The sequence below is a fragment of the Nilaparvata lugens genome, chromosome 6 (assembly GCF_014356525.2).
Source record: "Nilaparvata lugens isolate BPH chromosome 6, ASM1435652v1, whole genome shotgun sequence".
Taxonomy (NCBI): Eukaryota; Metazoa; Arthropoda; class Insecta; order Hemiptera; family Delphacidae; genus Nilaparvata; species Nilaparvata lugens.
In genome coordinates, this window is record NC_052509.1 from 21,429,542 (window position 1) to 21,448,786 (window position 19,245).

Sequence of the window (19,245 nt, forward strand, 5' to 3'; positions counted from 1 at the left end):
AACCTTTCAGGACATGGCACTACCAGAAAATTTAAACTTTAATAAAAATAAAACTAACTAATGATATAAACTTGTAAACTTGCCCAAAAAGGGCGAAACATAGTGACTTCATCTTTACTCTCGTAGTGCTCCTAGCAAAGTGTCCTCCGGAACGTAATCTGGTCTCTCGACTGGGGAATCCCCACTACTGTATTTAGAAACAGGTCTCCTATTGGGCGAATGGAATCAATTTGACCAATCGTCGCGTGGCTTCTACAGCCTTTGGACCAAATAGTAACTGCAAAATCGGTAGTTTGTTATAATTTCAATGCTTGCTGTTTTCCAACTTATCGCATTTTATGTCGCGACAAGAAGGCTAAGTTTTAGAGATAATTCCATAATCTACATTCCTCGACGACTCGGAGCCACAATTTTTAAATATCTATCATGGGAAACTCGAAGTCATGGCCGTTCATAATAGAGAGAGAAAATAATTTATTTCGCTAACTCACTTACAATAATGGCTCTAGTCTATTGCGTATTAAATTTACTATTATAACTTGGGAAAAGGCCTGAATTAAAGACAGTGCCCGGCACACATGTTTCAATTTGAGTAAATTTGGAGGAACACAAAGCTGTCTTCTATTTTTTATATATAGCCTATTCGTTTTATGTTAACTGTAGCTGATTCTTCTGATGTGCCTAATAACGTTTTTTTCAATTCAATTTATTTATTTATACATTTATCTATTGTATAGAGCAAACCGTTCAAAAAAATATAATTTTATAACTAATGCAGAAATAAATTCCCCATCTTTAAATTTTGTAATTTTGTAATAAAGCAGATTACAGCGTTTTTCTATGTTTCTGTTGAGAGATTTGATTGTTTTTTATGATTTTTCTCATTTCTCTGATTCAATTTATTTAAATAGAAATGTTTGATTATTTTATTTTTGTTAATAAATTCAAAGGTTTGTTATTCTGGCGACACCTCTAATTGAATTTATTTGAATTTCAGGAAGTACGGCGGCATATTCGTGGACAACCGAGCCTACGTGACGAGAGACTTGTCGCAGCTGCGGCGCTACGAGATGTCGGCGCTGGAGAGCGAAGGCCTGCTCAGCAATGCGCTGATGGTGGCGCACCGCGATGCGCGCATGCTCGACATGTGGCTCAAGTCCTACCACATGTACGATCCCTCGCTCGAGGTGCATCACCTCGGCACACACATGCTCGATCTCTACAACAGCAAGGCCACTCTTGCGCACAAGGCCCGCAACTCCATCTTGAAAGGCAACGTGCACTCGCTGATTGACGACAACGGAGCACTCAAGTCCAACTTCGACACCATCTTTGCCGTCGAGATAGATCCGCACTTTGGCGGACTCGTCTTCGAGCCGGGCATGGGTGAGGAGTACATTCTGACACTCGTCGAGAAACAGTTCAACAGCTGAGTAGGCCTACCTACCAATTGAACTAGTCTGCTATGATGATTGTTGGACATTTCAACAGCTGAGTACCAATTGAACTAGTCTTCTATGCGTATTGTTGGTTAGACGATTATAAAACTATCCAATTCTAAATTAATGGTTAGATAAAAAAGTCTAAAGCTATTCAATTACCAGTTAAATGTCTAAAATTATCCAATTATTTGTTAGAGCTCAAAATCACACAGTCGAATGAAATTAGTTCTTAATTTGTAGCAAAAACATAATTAAAATGATAATGCTTACAACACAAAAAAGTCACAAAGAATACAATATAAAATGAAAAATGGAATACCAATTTAAATAGGATTGAATATAAATATATTAAACGGGACTTCCCCCTGCAAGGTACGAAAAACCTGAGCGCAGAGTTGTTCAATGATTAACAATAATTTAAGAAATAATAATGGGATAACATGCAACTTAGTTTTTTTATCCAAAATTTATCGAGAAAACCGGGAAGAGAAACAGAGTGTGAGGAATATTTGATCAAATTTAACTAAATTTTATGAAAGATTTGATATTCCCCATTAGACTATTTCATATTTTGTGAAATAGTACCTACCTATTACACCAACAAATATGTTTGACTTCATATTTGACCGTGCAATCGGGCATTTTATTGGTTAGAGTCATTGTCTGAAATCATCCATAAATTTGTCAAGATATTTGTCTAGAGTTGTTCAATAATTTATTAGATAATTGTCTATAGTTACTTGTCAGATAGTTATCTTAAAAGATAACTTATTGATCCTGATGAATATTTTCAATCATTTATAGTTCTGAAACTTTTTACTTTTATGGTGTCGTGTATTATTACTTATTAGAATGTCATTTTCTTGAACACTTGGTTAATTGTTAATTTCTAATATCAGATTTTCTTTAATTTTCACTTTCATAGCAGTACTTGGCGTGTGAAAGTTGAAAATAGTACTTGAAAGTGTAAACTTTTCCTACTGTATAAAGTATTGTAAGAGTTTAATTGTATATATATAAGAGTTTTGAAAGTTTACAACAGTGTAAATTTGTACTTTTTCAAGTCCGTTAAACTGTGGTAAACTTACTGCGATGTCTGAGTTAGATTGAGCGGTTGATAGACAGATACTGGAAAAATCATACCAAATTGATATTATGCATGACCATAACTGAAACAAGTTTGTTCAAACTTATTACACGTAGGTACCAATATGTCTAAACAAATCAATCTGTTCCAGTAAAATAGACGAAACTCAATTTATATTGGGTGTCATTCATATTGTCTGATATTTCAAATATACAAGTATTGTAACTCTTCGTTATTTGTCTTTAAACTCCGTTTACATTACATTATTCGATCATGTTATATTACAGTGCCTCTTATTATTTGATTATTATCATAATTTAGGCCGATTATATAAGCGTTTTTTGCACTTTGCTCAATAGCACACTTGTTATTGCAGTTCGGAATTACTTTTTAGAATTGCTGGAATTGTTATTTTCTTATATGAACTAAGCAATGTAAAAGTTGGCTGTTAGCAAAAGTATTATCATAGTGCCTTATCAGAAACTACTATAATGGTTTTCAATGCCGATTTCATGTTTTATTTTTTGGTTTATTAAGTTACATGTAGCTTGATACTTCAAGTTGGTTAAGTATTTACTTAACTTCCTCTTCTACTCCCTTATGTTCAAATTAATGAATATTTCCAATTCTCCTCTTTCAAGTTTCATAAATCACCAAAATTACATAGCAACTGTTGAAGTACCTAGATGTCTTGTCATTTTCCAGAGCAAAATTAAATAGTTTAAAAGTAAAAGAGCTTATGTAGGCAACACCCTCTGCAAACAAAATCTAATTAATTCAACTAATAGAACGTCTTTAAATATTCGTATTTTGTAGCAAACTCCCTCCAATAAAAAGTACCTTCATCATTATATTTTCTAATTTCGTAATTCTAATTATTATCCTAAATCTGAATTTTCAACTAATTCTTATAAAAGTAGGGTTCACTCCTTTTTCTAATTATAAATTTTGTATTTAAGGGAAATGTTATGAGACTTATTTTTCTGACATAAATATAGTGTATCTTTCTACATCTTCAATATTGTACTGAATCATTGCTAGGTATATTTAAGTAAATTTTATAAAACCAAAGAATAATAATATTATACTGTACGTTTTCATTGTATTTGTTTCTTTTAAATCACAACTTATTTCCTCCTTGAAATATATCTTATAGTTATTGCTAATCATTGGATTATTGACTTATTTCTCTGATAATTTGAGAAGTTTTGAGTGGGCTTCATTAAAATGTGTAAATTAATTCTGTTGTCCTCTATGGAAAAAGTGTGGTTTATTATATTCAGAATATGAATATGGAAGATTGTAAAAGCTTTTCTCAATTTATTGGTTAAGTCGATATTGATTTAAATGTATTAAAGGTTGTGAAATAACTGGACGTTTAAATGAAAAATTACAATAAGTGGTATTTTTATGTTGGTTATAGAGACAATATTTTTTAAAGTTATACGATATTAACACATCAACTGTATTATTCCATATTACTGATTAAATAAATTTAGTTCATGTACCAAGAAGAACACTCCCACAAAACAACTGAGGAACTGAGACTCATACAGTAGGCTACAGGCTGCACTCTATGTAAGGAGAGAATGCAAGATCAGGAGGGTTTATGCTGGTACTTATTATGAGTAAGATATTGGAGGAAGCATACACATTGAAAAACTGTTTATTAACAAAACAAGTGTATAAAACATTATTAAATGCACAATTCTTTCCAGCTATTTATAACTGATCAGTCGAGTGATTGGAATGTATAAGAAGGCTTATCATTATTTCCACATTCAAACAATAATAAATATAAGGCGCATTAGTTTATTGTTTTAACAGTTAAAACAATAATAAAAAAGGCTTATTATTGTTCCAACATTCAAACAATAATAAATGTGAGACTACTTATTATACGTTGAACAATGATAATGGAAAGCTTGAAATTGTTTTGCAAATTTAAGTAGAACTGTTCTTGTAATCAGTAGCTGCTGCTTCATCAAGAATCCAAACAGTCTTTCCTGGTTGAACAGTTTTCACGCGTCCAGCAGGGTATGACTCGTCCTCAAGTACATTCTGCAAACAAAAAAATTTATAATATTATTTCAAGATTTCTTATGCTCGATAATCCTTCAAAGAAACAGGTTTATACAATGTAATTATTGTAGACCTCTGGTCTTCTGAGCATTCTCATCTGAAGGTACAGCTATATCAATTATATAAGCTCTCTTCTCCAGCTGATCCAATACTAGGATGTCTGGCTTGTTGTGTACTACTCGCCTGTCTGTAATCATTTGGACATCCCAGTAGATCTTGACGTGATTGAACTCAACCAGAGGAGGAGGCTGATAGTTATAGTAAGGGAGGACCTCTGCAATATTCCAAAACTTGATCTGCAGCTCCAAGTGCACAATTTTTGCCACATTGTTATGGCGCAACATATACTCTGTTGGCTCTGAATTAAGGTGCCCATAAAACCGTCCATATAACTCTCTTGTCCTCCATTCTTCTTTTAGGTCTTGAGCAGATAGCAGCTCGCTCCCTCTTTGGTTTCTTAAATCAAGGGCTGTGTAACCATTATACAGCTGGCATACCTTCACAAACAAATCTGAATCAGCATTCTGGAAGTAAGATCTTAACTTCGTTTCCTGTCTTACACACAACCTTGATACCCTCATCAAACCGCGACCTCCCATACTCCTTGGTAGGTAAAATCGAGCAACTGAGGCACGTGGATGATGCATCCTGAATTTAGTCATCCTTGTCCTGACACACCTATCAATCTGCTCCAATCGAGTATCTGACCACTTCAGAATTCCAAAGGTGTAGGTCAATGCTGGGATCACCCAAGTATTCACAGCCTTGATGCAATTATTTGCAGATAGTTTTCCTTTTAGAACCCTATCAAGTCTGCTGCGGAATTCACCTTCCACTTTTGTGAGCATTTCTGTTTTTGAGATTTTTTCAGAACCATAGTGGGCTCAAGCTATCTCCTTGATAGATTCCTCGGTAGATCTGGATTGATTCAGTCTGAATTTGTGTTTCTCCACTTCCTATTTTCAGTTTTACACTCCACTGGCTCATTACCATCCTCATGAGGTTCACAAGAGCTACATCCACCTTGTAGAGCTGGAGAACATACAACAGCCAGCTATGTGGAACCGAGTCAAATGCTTTAGCATAATCTATCCAAGCTATTGATACATTTCTTTGCTTTGCACTTGCTTTCCCTGCAATAAAAGAGTCCAGAATCAAAAGCTCCTTACAGCCTTTAGCACCCTTCCTACATCCAAGCTGCTCTGTTGCCATGATCTTATTAAGAGTGATGTGGCTATCAATCTCGGAAGCGAGCGTGGATGTCATTAGCTTGTAAGTACTGTTCAGGCATGTGATTGGTCTATAATCTCCAGGGCTCATATTCCTCTCTTTCTTAGGAATCATGAAAGTAAGTCCAGATGCAAAACCCACTGGTATTTCTGATCTCTGTTGTAGTAGGTCATTGAAGCAGCCTGCAATCTTAGAATGCAAGCTTGAAAAATTCTTCAACCAATAGTTTTGGATACCATCTGGCCCTGGGGCTTTCTAATTGTGACTCTTCTTCACTGTAATAGAAACATCCTCTGTAGAGATTACACATTCTGGCATTCCAGCAAGATCTCTCATCTTGCTTTTCACCTGATTTATTCAGTATGCATTTTCATTGTGCATAACTGGCTCCTGCCACATATCCTTCCAAAATTTTTCCATATCTTCAACACCAGGATGTTGCACTACACCGTGTTTATTGCTATTTAAAAGTTTGTAATATTTCCTTCCATCGTTGGAGAATAACGTTGCCTGATGTATTCTCGACTCAGCCTCTGTATATCTGCGACACCGATTATTATTATTAGCCATTAAACTATAGTTGTAATGGTCCATTAGATTTGGATTAGAATGTACCATTATTTTGATAAGGTTTAAACTTATTTTATTAAATGCAATAGACCATTAATATAGTTGAAATGGTCCATAGATACAATAAGTTTCCTAGAAACCGGGCCTAAGAATAATGTAAATAATTATTTTTTAATGATATTTTATTGTAATGGTTATTCAATTGAAGAGTGATGATGGAACCAACCTTGACCATAGCCGCTTTCGAAGCACCAATAATGGGGAAAATGCAGAAGCGCGCATTGTTGAGCACAGGGAAGGTGAAGGTGATGCGGGAGGGGGGTGGTTTGGGGGAGTCGGTGATGGCGGCCACCCACACTGAGGTCTCCTTGAGCAGCTTGTGGGCGGGGAAGAGGGAGCAGGTGTGCCCATCAGGGCCCATGCCCAACAGCAGCACATCCAGCTTGGGCAACGTGTCAGGCGGAAAGTAGACACACATCTTCTGGATATAATCCTTGGCTGCATCTTCGGCTGCAACAAAAAATGTTTTCAACTTGAGTATTTCAATTCATTTTAATGTCGTGTATTTTTACAATATTATGCTATCCCCATGCAAGGGTTTTCACACTACCTGAACAAAACCTTCATATTACCTAACCGTTTGGAGCTACTCAATTATTTGAATAAATAAATAATAATTGTGAATAGATCGTTAATGATGAGAGTAGATCGTAGTAGAATGTGAGTAGATCGTTAATAATGGTTATCATTAATAGTAAGGTTCATTCTTATATTTTCATTTATTTATGTAATCTTATCGTTTCAATATTGTTTGAACTATAACTGTAAGTTTTTCAAAAGTAATTCCTCAGTTGAGATTCTATTAAAGTTTGAAATAAATTACTCAACTCACAGTCCGTATAAAATGAGACTTGGCCGTCCATCCGCAAAAATAACAGTGTTGTGTAAAATTGCAACAAATAAAGTTCTTATTCAAACTACTCTCAACAATTAGATTAATAATTTCAATCACTTCTGAGAAACGTCCACGCTTTCACCACAAACTTATCTCTTGAAACAAAATCATTAAATTGATAGTTCAAGTATTTATATTTATATATTATAGTTTGAATATTCTGACAGTTTACTTTGAAATATATGAAAAGCTCAGTTTACCAACCTGATAAACCTGGAGTAATTGTAACAAATTGAGATTCTTCAATTGGGAATGATCCGATGAGAGTTTTCTTGTAGGCGCCAAATGTTGAGTCGCTACTGTCAAATGGTACAATACGCTCATCACAGAAAAAAAACCTCCATTTTTCCCATTCTGTTGAGATGCTTTTCAGAGATTTCGGTAGCATTGTAACAAGAGATCCACCTTGAATTTGAAAAAGGAAATCCATCTGTTAGATTATTTTAATTTTGTTAAAAACGCTATAATTTCGAAATAATTATTCAATTTTTTGTATTATATTTTTTATTTTGCATAGCAAAGTGAATTTTATATTGAAATGGCTGTATTGTATTTTGGATGTTTCTTGTTTCATAGTGCGTATTGTGATGTTATAGGCCCATGTGAGCTGTTGTGAAAAGGATGATGTTTCATGTTAATGTTTGTTGATATGTTGAGTCTGTCTGTTGTGTGGCATACAAGTGCGCAGGGGCAATGTTGATGTGTGTGCATGAGTTGTGTTGCATTTTAGCTTTCAGCACCAGAATAGCAATTTTATTGTGTGGTGATATGTTGCATTGATTTTTTTTGCTTGAGTGGAGAGTCGATTTTTCGATAGATTTTTTGTAGAGTTGAATTGAGCTGTTTTTTTAGAGTTTGTGAGAGTTAATTTATTTGAGTAAAGTGACTGCTTTCGTTGTATTTGATTGTTTAGCATTGAATAATAAATGTCAGTTTTGTTATGTTTTTCTTTTTAATTTTATACAGCATCGTACATGATTTTATTATTTTCTTTGCATTGACTTTATTATATTGGCTTTGTTATGCATTTAATTTTGTAAACTATTATGTTATGTTTGAAGGGACGGATTCAAGGATCCAAAGGTTCAAAGAACCCCATACGTCAACAGACGCTTGTTGTGTTCCCAAGTACGTTAGTTGCGGACAAGCCAATATCTGTGTCCTTTACAAGATCCAGGAGGTTTTCCCTACACTAATATCCCGTTCATCACCTGGTTGCTTGCAGCCAAACAGATGCCTTCTTCTTGCCCTTGGTCTCTCGCAATCCAGTGTGATATGCTTGGCAGTCTCTTGAGACTGATAGATCCTCGTGACATATGTGAGTTCCACTCCTTGCCTTCTTTGTAGGTCCTTCCGCTGAGGAAGGGGTCGCCAAATTACTAGGACGCCTGGCCACCCTTGACTCATCCTCTTGACCCACATTTGTGCCTGGAGTTTCACCCATCTCTGGTCTCATCTTTTTTTTCTTTTTGCCCCTCCGAAACTTTGCAGGTTCAAAAGCCTCACCTCTACTAAGAAGTTTTGCCTGAAAGGCCGCCCATCCTTGAGCAGTGGTGAGGTTTGTTCTCTCCACCCGCAATCTCGTGACCTATGTGAGATCCACTCCTGGCCTTTTTTGTAGGTCCTTCCGCTGAGGGAGGGGGTCGCCAAATTGCCTCAAGAGCGCCTGGCGACTGGCCACCCTTGACTCAGCCTCTTGACCCACATTTGTGCCTGGAGTTTCACTCATCTCTGGTCACTTGGGTTTTTTATTTTTGCCCCTCCGAAACTTTGCAGAGTCAAAAACCCAACTTCTTCCAATAAGTTTTGCCTGAATGGCCGTTCTTCTTTGAGCAGTGGTCTGAGAAAAGCTCATCCTTCCTCTCCAGTTGGGATGGTATGGTGTGATTGAGCTTATGTCATCCATGTTGTAATCAGTGGAAGCCTTTTCAATCTTGATAGCCTCTACATAAGAGTGTAACGGAACCTCCTGTTTACCTGAAAGCACCCATTTCAGATTGAGGAACCTGCCCTGATGGGGCAGATCCCGATGGATTTAAAGGCAAGGCAACTTCTTGAGTAGCCTTGGGGTTTGGTTTGTTCATGTGGTCCTCACGAACAGCTTGGGAAGTGGAGTCAACCCAGACAGAGCCCCGCATGTCCAGGCAAGGCTAAATACTACAGGAGAGGCGCCTGGTATCCTGCAGGCACCGTTAGAGACATCATATAAAAGCACCACCCATCAGAAAGGACCACATTACACCTTGGGTTGGCCTAAGAAGAAGTTAGAATATGACCAAGGAAGGCCGACAGACAGAAAAAGAAAGAAAGAATGGCACAAAGCTAAGTCAATGGAAAAAGAGCCATTCTAGAAATGAAAAGTTCCAAAGCGTTATGAAGGAGAAGGAGGGCTTTGGAAAGGGGGTCCCTTTTAGTCGCCTTCTACAACAAGCAGGGATACTGTGGGTGTATTCTGGTTTCCAACAAAATAATACTTGAGTAGGATGTTCGACTCAAAGCTCCCCCAACCAGCAGGGGGTTTGTAAACTGTTACAATAATAATTGAGATTGAATTCATTTTTAAGTTTAGTGTACCTTTATAGGCCTGTAGCACTTTTGATGTTTAAACTATAGAGTGGGATAATATTATAGTTTATAAACGTTATATAGCCTTATATTCTTTCTGTTGGGGCAGCTTTATTGGCTCTGTTGAATTTGGTAATGTGATGTGATTGATGCAAACGGGCGGGTGTGGGGAGGGAGTTTGATTGTGCGTATTTTGTATCTATTTGGCATTGATAATTATACCGTTATAATATACCGCCATAAAATTACTATCTAATTGTACTGGGTGGCTCAAATAATATAAATGAACCTAACTTGAATCATCTTCCTCAAGTAACAGAAAAAATCAAGGAAATTGTGCCACTCAGCAAAAAAACAAACTTAATAATAAGTACTATTCCTAATAGGTTTGATAGGCCAGAATTAAATGAAGCAATCAATTCGACAAACAAATCAATCCATAATACAATCAACAGCCTAAAAAATAAGAATTCTAAACAACTGGGGATTTGTTTTCTAAATGAAAGGCTGAAAAGACATAACTTCACTAATCATGGGTTGCATCTAAATCGATCTGGCAAAGTAATCTTTTGTAATAGATTGGCAGAGCTGATTGAAAGCCGTTTGCAATCCTCTGGTTTAAAAACAGTCAAAAAAACAAATAACGATTTTTTAGTAAATTGGCTCAAAACAGGGAAAGGGAAATAGCTACAAATGCTAGAGATAGAGTAGCACAAGATGGTAAGGTTTTTAGTATTTATCATCAAAATATTCAGTATCTTCGCAACAAAATTGACAGATTAGAAGTATTTCTTAAACAGGAGGATCCTGACATTATTTTCACAGAGCATGGCTTAAAAATAAAGGAAATAAATCAAGTTAGGATTCCAGGCTATTCACTGAGATCAGAATTTTGTAGAATAGCTCATAGAAGTGGTGGTGTATGTATATTCACTAGCAATGCTAAACATACCCAAACTTATGAACTGGATTTTGTTAAGAGATTTTCTGTTGAGATGGATTTAGAGGTGACGGGACTAAGGTTAAAAATTGATGATCGATTTGAGGTAGCAGTGTTAGGTATCTATAGGTCACCAAATGGAGACTGGCAAAAATTTTGTGAGCTGCTCCATACACTTTTGGAAATTACAACCGCTCGTTTCACAAATGTTATAGTAGTAGGAGATTTCAATACCGATTTTGCCAGGCAGGATAAAATGACAGAGGATATTAGAGATATTATTAATATGAATAATTTAGAAATTAAGGTCCACGAATATACAAGAGTAACTCGAACTTCACAGACAATTATTGATAATATCCTCACAAATATAGAAGGTTGTAATGTCAGGTTAGGTAGCTCAGATCTATCAGATCATAACTATCAAATTTTAGATGTTAAGTTGCAGGGCCAGAATCCAAGCAGAAAAAAAACTTTTGTGAAAGAAATTCAGCAATATGAGCTAGGAAATATAAATTGTTTGAAGCAGGAACTGCTTCAAGAAAATTGGAGTAGTGTTTATAACAGTTGTAACCTAAATTACAAATATAAGCAATTCATTGATACTCTAAGATTTCACATTAGTGTATGCTGTCCATAAAAAAAGTCAAAGTAAAAAGTAAATTAAACAAAGTAGATGAATGGATAACTGAAGATATTCTTACTCAAAGAAATATTGTTAGGGAAGCTTATGAGGAATTTAAATTAGTGAGGGATGTTCCGAGTGAAGTCAAATACAAATGTCTAAAGAAAAACTATGCAAAAGAAGTGAGGAAAGCTAAGTGTAAGAAAACAGCTGAAATATTAACAACTAGTACCAATTTTAACTCTGCTGTTTGGGAGGTAATTAATAGAAATAGGAGAGCAGCTCAAAAAGATACAGTTACTAATGTCCCTAGGATAATCGATGAACATGGAAATTATATGGATGATAGTATAGACATTTGTAACTTTTTCAATAAGTATTATCAACAGGTTGCATATAATCTCCAAAAGTCACTGAACACTAATACTTATAATACAACTACATTAAATGCTGAGCCAATTGAAAAGGTATTTAAATTTCATCCATTATCAAGAGATGAGTTGTCAAGAATAATAAAAAATTTGAATAACAAAAAAACAGTAGGATTGGATGGGGTCTCAAGCAAAATTTTAAAAGAATGTGAAAATGAATTACTGGACCCTTTATTGCATCTCCTTAATACTTCACTAGAGCAGGGTATTTTCCCTGATGATCTGAAACAAGGAAAAATTTTGCCAATTTTCAAGAGCGGTGATTCTGAAAGAGTTGAAAATTATAGACCCATTAGTATTCTAAATGTAATAAGTAAAATTTTTGAAAGAGTAGTTTTAAATAGGCTATTGATGCACCTGGAAGAAATTAATTTCATATGTGATGAACAGCATGGGTTCCAGAAAGGGAAATCTACTAAGACTGCAATAGTATCCCTTGTTGAAAGACTAATAGATATAATAGATTCAGGTGAGAAGGCAGCCGCAATATTTCTTGATTTATCCAAAGCTTTTGATTGTGTGAACCATAGAATATTATTGGAAATACTAAAAACTGTAGGTGTGAATGGTATAGAACTAAAATGGTTTGAATCATATCTCATAGGTAGAAACCAGTGTGTTGAGCTTACCAAGGTGGATGGGAATGAAATAGTAAAAATTAAATCTCAAAAACTGGAGGTCCAGGCTGGAGTACCTCAAGGCTCAATTCTGGGTCCCTTACTGTTTCTGTTGTATGTGAACCAATTACCAAAAGAGTTAAAAGATCACAGAGCTCTGTTGTTTGCTGATGACACATCGCTTATCTTTAACAATTATTTATTAGATAGTCTAGAAATAAATGCTTTTACTGGAGTACAGTCAATTGTCCAATTCTTGAAGCAAAGGCAATTAACAATAAATAGTAAGAAATGTCAATTCCTACAATTCAAAAGTAAATATAATTCAGTAGAGGATAGAGAAATAAATGTGTTGTAGAGGAAAATGAATTAGACCAAGAAGAGAAAGTAGCATTCTTGGGAATTTTATTGGACAGGAAATTAACATGGCATCCTTACATTGAGAGGATATGTAATAAGATATCATCTGGGGTATTTGTCCTGCGGCAGCTTGCTAGGCTGAATGATAAAAAACTATTTTTTAATGATATTTTATTGTAATGATTATTCAATTGAAGAGTGATGATGGAACCAACCTTGACCATAGCCGCTTTCGAAGCACCAATAATGGGGAAAATGCAGAAGCGCGCATTGTTGAGCACAGGGAAGGTGAAGGTGATGCGGGAGGGGGGTGGTTTGGGGGAGTCGGTGATGGCGGCCACCCACACTGAGGTCTCCTTGAGCAGCTTGTGGGCGGGGAAGAGGGAGCAGGTGTGCCCATCAGGGCCCATGCCCAACAGCAGCACATCCAGCTTGGGCAACGTGTCAGGCGGAAAGTAGACACACATCTTCTGGATATAGTCCTTGGCTGCATCTTCGGCTGCAACAAAAAATGTTTTCAACTTGAGTATTTCAATTCATTTTAATGTCGTGTATTTTTACAATATTATGCTATCCCCATGCACGGGTTTTCACACTACCTGAACAAAACCTTCATATTACCTAACCGTTTGGAGCTACTCAATTATTTGAATAAATAAATAATAATTGTGAATAGATCGTTAATGATGAGAGTAGATCGTAGTAGAATGTGAGTAGATCGTTAATAATGGTTATCATTAATAGTAAGGTTCATTCTTATATTTTCATTTATTTATGTAATCTTATCGTTTCAATATTGTTTGAACTATAACTGTAAGTTTTTCAAAAGTAATTCCTCAGTTGAGATTCTATTAAAGTTTGAAATAAATTACTCAACTCACAGTCCGTATAAAATGAGACTTGGCCGTCCATCCACAAAAATAACAGCGTTGTGTAAAATTGCAACAAATAAAGTTCTTATTCAAACTACTCTCAACAATTAGATTAATGATTTCAATCACTTCTGAGAAACGTCCACGCTTTCACCACAAACTTATCTCTTGAAACAAAATCATTAAATTGATAGTTCAAGTATTTATATTTATATATTATAGTTTGAATATTCTGACAGTTTACTTTGAAATATATGAAAAGCTCAGTTTACCAACCTGATAAACCTGGAGTAATTGTAACAAATTGAGATTCTTCAATTGGGAATGATCCGATGAGAGTTTTCTTGTAGGCGCCAAATGTTGAGTTGCTACTGTCAAATGGTACAATACGCTCATCACAGAAAAAAACCTCCATTTTCCCATTCTGTTGAGATGCTTTTCAGAGATTTCGGTAGCATTGTAACAAGAGATCCACCTTGAATTTGAAAAAGGAAATCCATCTGTTAGATTATTTTAATTTTGTTAAAAACGCTATCATTTCGAAATAATTATTCAATTTTTTGTATTATATTTTTTATTTTGCATAGCAAAGTGAATTTTATATTGAAATGGCTGTATTGTATTTTGGATGTTTCTTGTTTCATAGTGCGTATTGTGATGTTATAGGCCCATGTGAGCTGTTGTGAAAAGGATGATGTTTCATGTTAATGTTTGTTGATATGTTGAGTCTGTCTGTTGTGTGGCATACAAGTGCGCAGGGGCAATGTTGATGTGTGTGCATGAGTTTTGTTGCATTTTAGCTTTCAGCACCAGAATAGCAATTTTATTGTGTGGTGATATGTTGCATTGATTTTTTTTGCTTGAGTGGAGAGTCGATTTTTCGATAGATTTTTTGTAGAGTTGAATTGAGCTGTTTTTTTTAGAGTTTGTGAGAGTTAATTTATTTGAGTAAAGTGACTGCTTTCGTTGTATTTGATTGTTTAGCATTGAATAATAAATGTCAGTTTTGTTATGTTTTTCTTTTTAATTTTATACAGCATCGTACATGATTTTATTATTTTCTTTGCATTGACTTTATTATATTGGCTTTGTTATGCATTTAATTTTGTAAACTATTATGTTATGTTTGAAGGGACGGATTCAAGGATCCAAAGGTTCAAAGAACCCCATACGTCAACAGACGCTTGTTGTGTTCCCAAGTACGTTAGTTGCGGACAAGCCAATATCTGTGTCCTTTACAAGATCCAGGAGGTTTTCCCTACACTAATATCCCGTTCATCAACTGGTTGCTTGCAGCCAAACAGATGCCTTCTTCTTGCCCTTGGTCTCTCGCAATCCAGTGTGATATGCTTGGCAGTCTCTTGAGACTGATAGATCCTCGTGACATAAGTGAGTTCCACTCCTTGCCTTCTTTGTAGGTCCTTCCGCTGAGGAAGGGGTCGCCAAATTACTAGGACGCCTGGCCACCCTTGACTCATCCTCTTGACCCACATTTGTGCCTGGAGTTTCACCCATCTCTGGTCTCATCTTTTTTTTCTTTTTGCCCCTCCGAAACTTTGCAGGTTCAAAAGCCTCACCTCTACTAAGAAGTTTTGCCTGAAAGGCCGCCCATCCTTGAGCAGTGGTGAGGTTTGTTCTCTCCACCCGCAATCTCGTGACCTATGTGAGATCCACTCCTGGCCTTTTTTGTAGGTCCTTCCGCTGAGGGAGGGGGTCGCCAAATTGCCTCAAGAGCGCCTGGCGACTGGCCACCCTTGACTCAGCCTCTTGACCCACATTTGTGCCTGGAGTTTCACTCATCTCTGGTCACTTGGGTTTTTTATTTTTGCCCCTCCGAAACTTTGCAGAGTCAAAAACCCAACTTCTTCCAATAAGTTTTGCCTGAATGGCCGTTCTTCTTTGAGCAGTGGTCTGAGAAGCTCATCCTTCCTCTCCAGTTGGGATGGTATGGTGTGATTGAGCTTATGTCATCCATGTTGTAATCAGTGGAAGCCTTTTCAATCTTGATAGCCTCTACATAAGAGTGTAACGGAACCTCCTGTGTACCTGAAAGCACCCATTTCAGATTGAGGAACCTGCCCTGATGGGGCAGATCCCGATGGATTTAAAGGCAAGGCAACTTCTTGAGTAGCCTTGGGGTTTGGTTTGTTCATGTGGTCCTCACGAACAGCTTGGGAAGTGGAGTCAACCCAGACAGAGCCCCGCATGTCCAGGCAAGGCTAAATACTACAGGAGAGGCGCCTGGTATCCTGCAGGCACCGTTAGAGACATCATATAAAAGCACCACCCATCAGAAAGGACCACATTACACCTTGGGTTGGCCTAAGAAGAAGTTAGAATATGACCAAGGAAGGCCGACAGACAGAAAAAGAAAGAAAGAATGGCACAAAGCTAAGTCAATGGAAAAAGAGCCATTCTAGAAATGAAAAGTTCCAAAGCGTTATGAAGGAGAAGGAGGGCTTTGGAAAGGGGGTCCCTTTTAGTCGCCTTCTACAACAAGCAGGGATACTGTGGGTGTATTCTGGTTTCCAACAAAATAATGCTTGAGTAGGATGTTCGACTCAAAGCTCCCCCAACCAGCAGGGGGTTTGTAAACTGTTACAATAATAATTGAGATTGAATTCATTTTTAAGTTTAGTGTACCTTTATAGGCCTGTAGCACTTTTGATGTTTAAACTATAGAGTGGGATAATATTATAGTTTATAAATTTATAAACGTTATATAGCCTTATATTCTTTCTGTTGGGGCAGCTTTATTGGCTCTGTTGAATTTGGTAATGTGATGTGATTGATGCAAACGGGCGGGTGTGGGGAGGGAGTTTGATTGTGCGTATTTTGTATCTATTTGGCATTGATAATTATACCGTTATAATATACCGCCATAAAATTACTATAATTATATGGTACCGGTATTGTCAAATGCTGATTGCAACATGTAGCAACCACCTGTCGGAATATAGAACAATAATAGTTACGGTACGGTACATTCATGATCCATACCTCTTTACCTAAGTTAACCAGCACGGTAAAAATAAAAGTTGAATTTATTTTCTCACCTGATAATCCAATCTTGAACAATCCATCATCCTTGATCGAACGATTCGCTTCTTCTTGTAATATGTGAGCAAGTCTTTCAATAACGTCATTCTCTGTATTGACAACAGCTATTTCCCTAATAAAATTACTATTCGGCTCAGCCATTTATTCAATCACGTTTATTAGTTATTAAAATTGGATATCTAACGGTAAGTTAGGTACAATGACTTATCAGTGCGAGAATGTTTTATCAGTGTACGAATGGAGTTTACCTCTGATGAATAGCGGTACCTACACTACCTAACTTTTTTCAATTATTGATAGAATTTAGTTATCACAGTCCAACTTCTAGCCTACTTGTTACAGAGTAGTCCAAAATGAAGCGGAAGCCCACTGGCTTATGTTAAATTGTGAAAGGCAAACGTCAAAACTTCTGTGTTATCTCAGCTCATACCGGTATAGTAGCCTATTTGGTCGTCAATCGTCAGTGAGTAGGGCATGGGCGCAGGTCAAGGTCATTTTCAAAGGCGATTGATTTGGATGTTTTTAGCAAGCAATCAATTATCATGGGCTTTGGCTGGTAAAGTGAAGTTGTTTTCTTGATAAATTAACTCAAATTATCAAGCTATAATATTGGTATGTTGTTTTTATTGCAGTGAAATAAATTATCGTAGATCACTGATGATAGGCTACTATTCAACAACTCGTCAATCAATATTCAATATTGTCGATTCATGCGGTTGAGAAGAATCTGAAATCAGATATTTTTGCGCTAAATTCAGTGATCCACAAAAAATAGTAGGCCTAACTACTTTTTACAGTAGACTTGAGACTTTGGGAGCTGAAACTGTCGGGTTCGGGTAGCCCGATGAGAGCTTTCCTCAGAGCATCCTATCTAGCCGAATGGAATTCGGTTCGGTACCGGACCGGTAGAAATTTTTCGTCGTGAAGTTCGACCATTGTTGAAGGAATCAAAAAACAAACCATCATACATAGCTACAGGTGAGCATTAATTGAGCCAGTAAAGAGGCGTTTACATTGTTACCTCTAATACAACATAATTAGAGTTGGCTGTGACATTGTTCAAGTTTTTTCAACGTTCTAGTTGAATATTAGGGGAATTTTGCATGGAAAAATTGGTTCTGGACCTCTCTTATGTATATAAACAATAAATTGAAAAATCAGAACCACAATATTATTGCAAGCACTCCCCCTTTTTCATGTCTGTATTGACTGGACTATTATCGTATTATGCACAGTAAATGAAGACAAAAGAAAACAGGGTTCTGCCAGAGACAAATGATACTATTATCTTCACTTAAACAGTATCTTTGATCTATGGTTTTGTGTAAAAAATTATAGGAAAGCTGAATTTTTACAGGGTGTTAGTATACATCGTACATCGCCTGGAACTGAAGAGTCCCCATTGTTACCGTACACTACTTGTAATGTCAAATTTTATCTAATAAAAGCTTATGCTTCCGTTTTTTGAGAAAAATGTTCCATTCAAAGGTTATAGCTCGTTTTAACACCTTTGAAATGATTATCATGAGTCGATTTTTTTTCAATGTCCCAATTGCTAATCTTAATAAATTGTCCAGTTAATCTGCACAATATACACGTTTTTAAGTAATACTACCACCAGCATGTGTTTTTAGGAAAACTATAATCAAAAGTGCTTTTTTTCTGTTCTCAATGCTATCTATTGTCCAATGGAAGCCCTTGATGATAGAATTGAATTTGGTCTGAAGTGAGGAGAGCCTGGAGTTCTCCTTTCACGTGTGTTAGATGAAATTAAGAATAAATAATTTTGGAATTTGGTAGCTAGGCAATTCACTATCGAATATCATTCATACATTGTTGGTAATCCATCTTGTTTTCACTAATATTCTTGCTATTGTATTTTTATAAATTTTATAACATTCTTTGGTGTGGCGACGACTATTTCGTGCTGGTGTTGCACATTCTCAAGCCAAACAGAAACAGAAAAATATTGTTCATAATTCACATTTGAAAGTGCACTCTTCAAACAACTGATATTCGTCTACTTATATAGGCCAGCAATCTTGACTATTCATGAAGTAAGATGTGTACACAAAACGCGCTCAGACGTTGCTCATAAGCAAGGTCTATAAATACAGGTCATGACACAGTCCCGTGATGCATTGCAAAATCGCAATTTTATGGGGTCCTAGTTCACCAATTTTTAAATTTATCAGGTGTTATCATTATGGATTGAACAACATGATGTGTTATTTTGTAATATTGTTCAAGTGATATTACTTGGCTTTGAATTGTAACATAAATTGTTCCGGCAGAATATAATAATACTTAGATTCCAACTAGGAACTGAATTGTTGATTTTTAGATTTAATTGATCAGGAACTTGAAACTCTTTTTGAAATTGCCCTCACATATTTCTGTCTTGTCCAA

At 36.2% G+C, this 19,245-nt stretch overlaps 4 protein-coding genes across 4 annotated transcripts in view; 2 read left to right on the plus strand and 2 right to left on the minus strand.

Annotated features, from left to right (window-relative positions):
- LOC111043978 overlaps positions 1 to 3,634 on the plus strand; it is a 29,789-nt gene extending 26,155 nt beyond the window's left edge. Inside the window, exon 4 of the mRNA XM_039430383.1 lies at positions 998 to 3,634. Within this exon, the coding sequence (XP_039286317.1) occupies positions 998 to 1,433 (436 nt within the window). The 3' untranslated portion in view covers positions 1,434 to 3,634. The remainder of the gene's footprint in view (positions 1 to 997) is intronic.
- Positions 3,635 to 4,179: 545 nt separating this feature from the next.
- On the minus strand, positions 4,180 to 17,618 carry LOC111043977 (6-phosphogluconolactonase). Its single transcript, XM_022329025.2, has 4 exons — positions 16,833 to 17,618; positions 7,571 to 7,771; positions 6,638 to 6,921; positions 4,180 to 4,590 (listed from the first exon to the last, which is right to left on the minus strand). The coding sequence occupies exons 1-4, from the start codon at positions 16,975 to 16,977 to the stop codon at positions 4,474 to 4,476; spliced, it is 747 nt and encodes a 248-aa protein (XP_022184717.1). The 5' UTR covers positions 16,978 to 17,618; the 3' UTR covers positions 4,180 to 4,473.
- Positions 4,674 to 5,745, minus strand: LOC120351835. Its single transcript, XM_039430385.1, has 2 exons — positions 5,635 to 5,745; positions 4,674 to 5,440 (listed from the first exon to the last, which is right to left on the minus strand). Exon 2 carries the CDS (start codon positions 5,271 to 5,273, stop codon positions 4,674 to 4,676), a length of 600 nt encoding a protein of 199 aa, XP_039286319.1. The 5' UTR covers positions 5,274 to 5,440; positions 5,635 to 5,745.
- Positions 17,619 to 17,685: 67 nt separating the features above from the next.
- The window catches only part of LOC111046684 (protein Star), a 38,829-nt gene continuing 37,269 nt past the window's right edge, over positions 17,686 to 19,245 (plus strand). The window contains exon 1 of the mRNA XM_039430384.1: positions 17,686 to 17,814. The gene's annotated coding sequence lies outside the window, so the exon portion shown is untranslated. The remainder of the gene's footprint in view (positions 17,815 to 19,245) is intronic.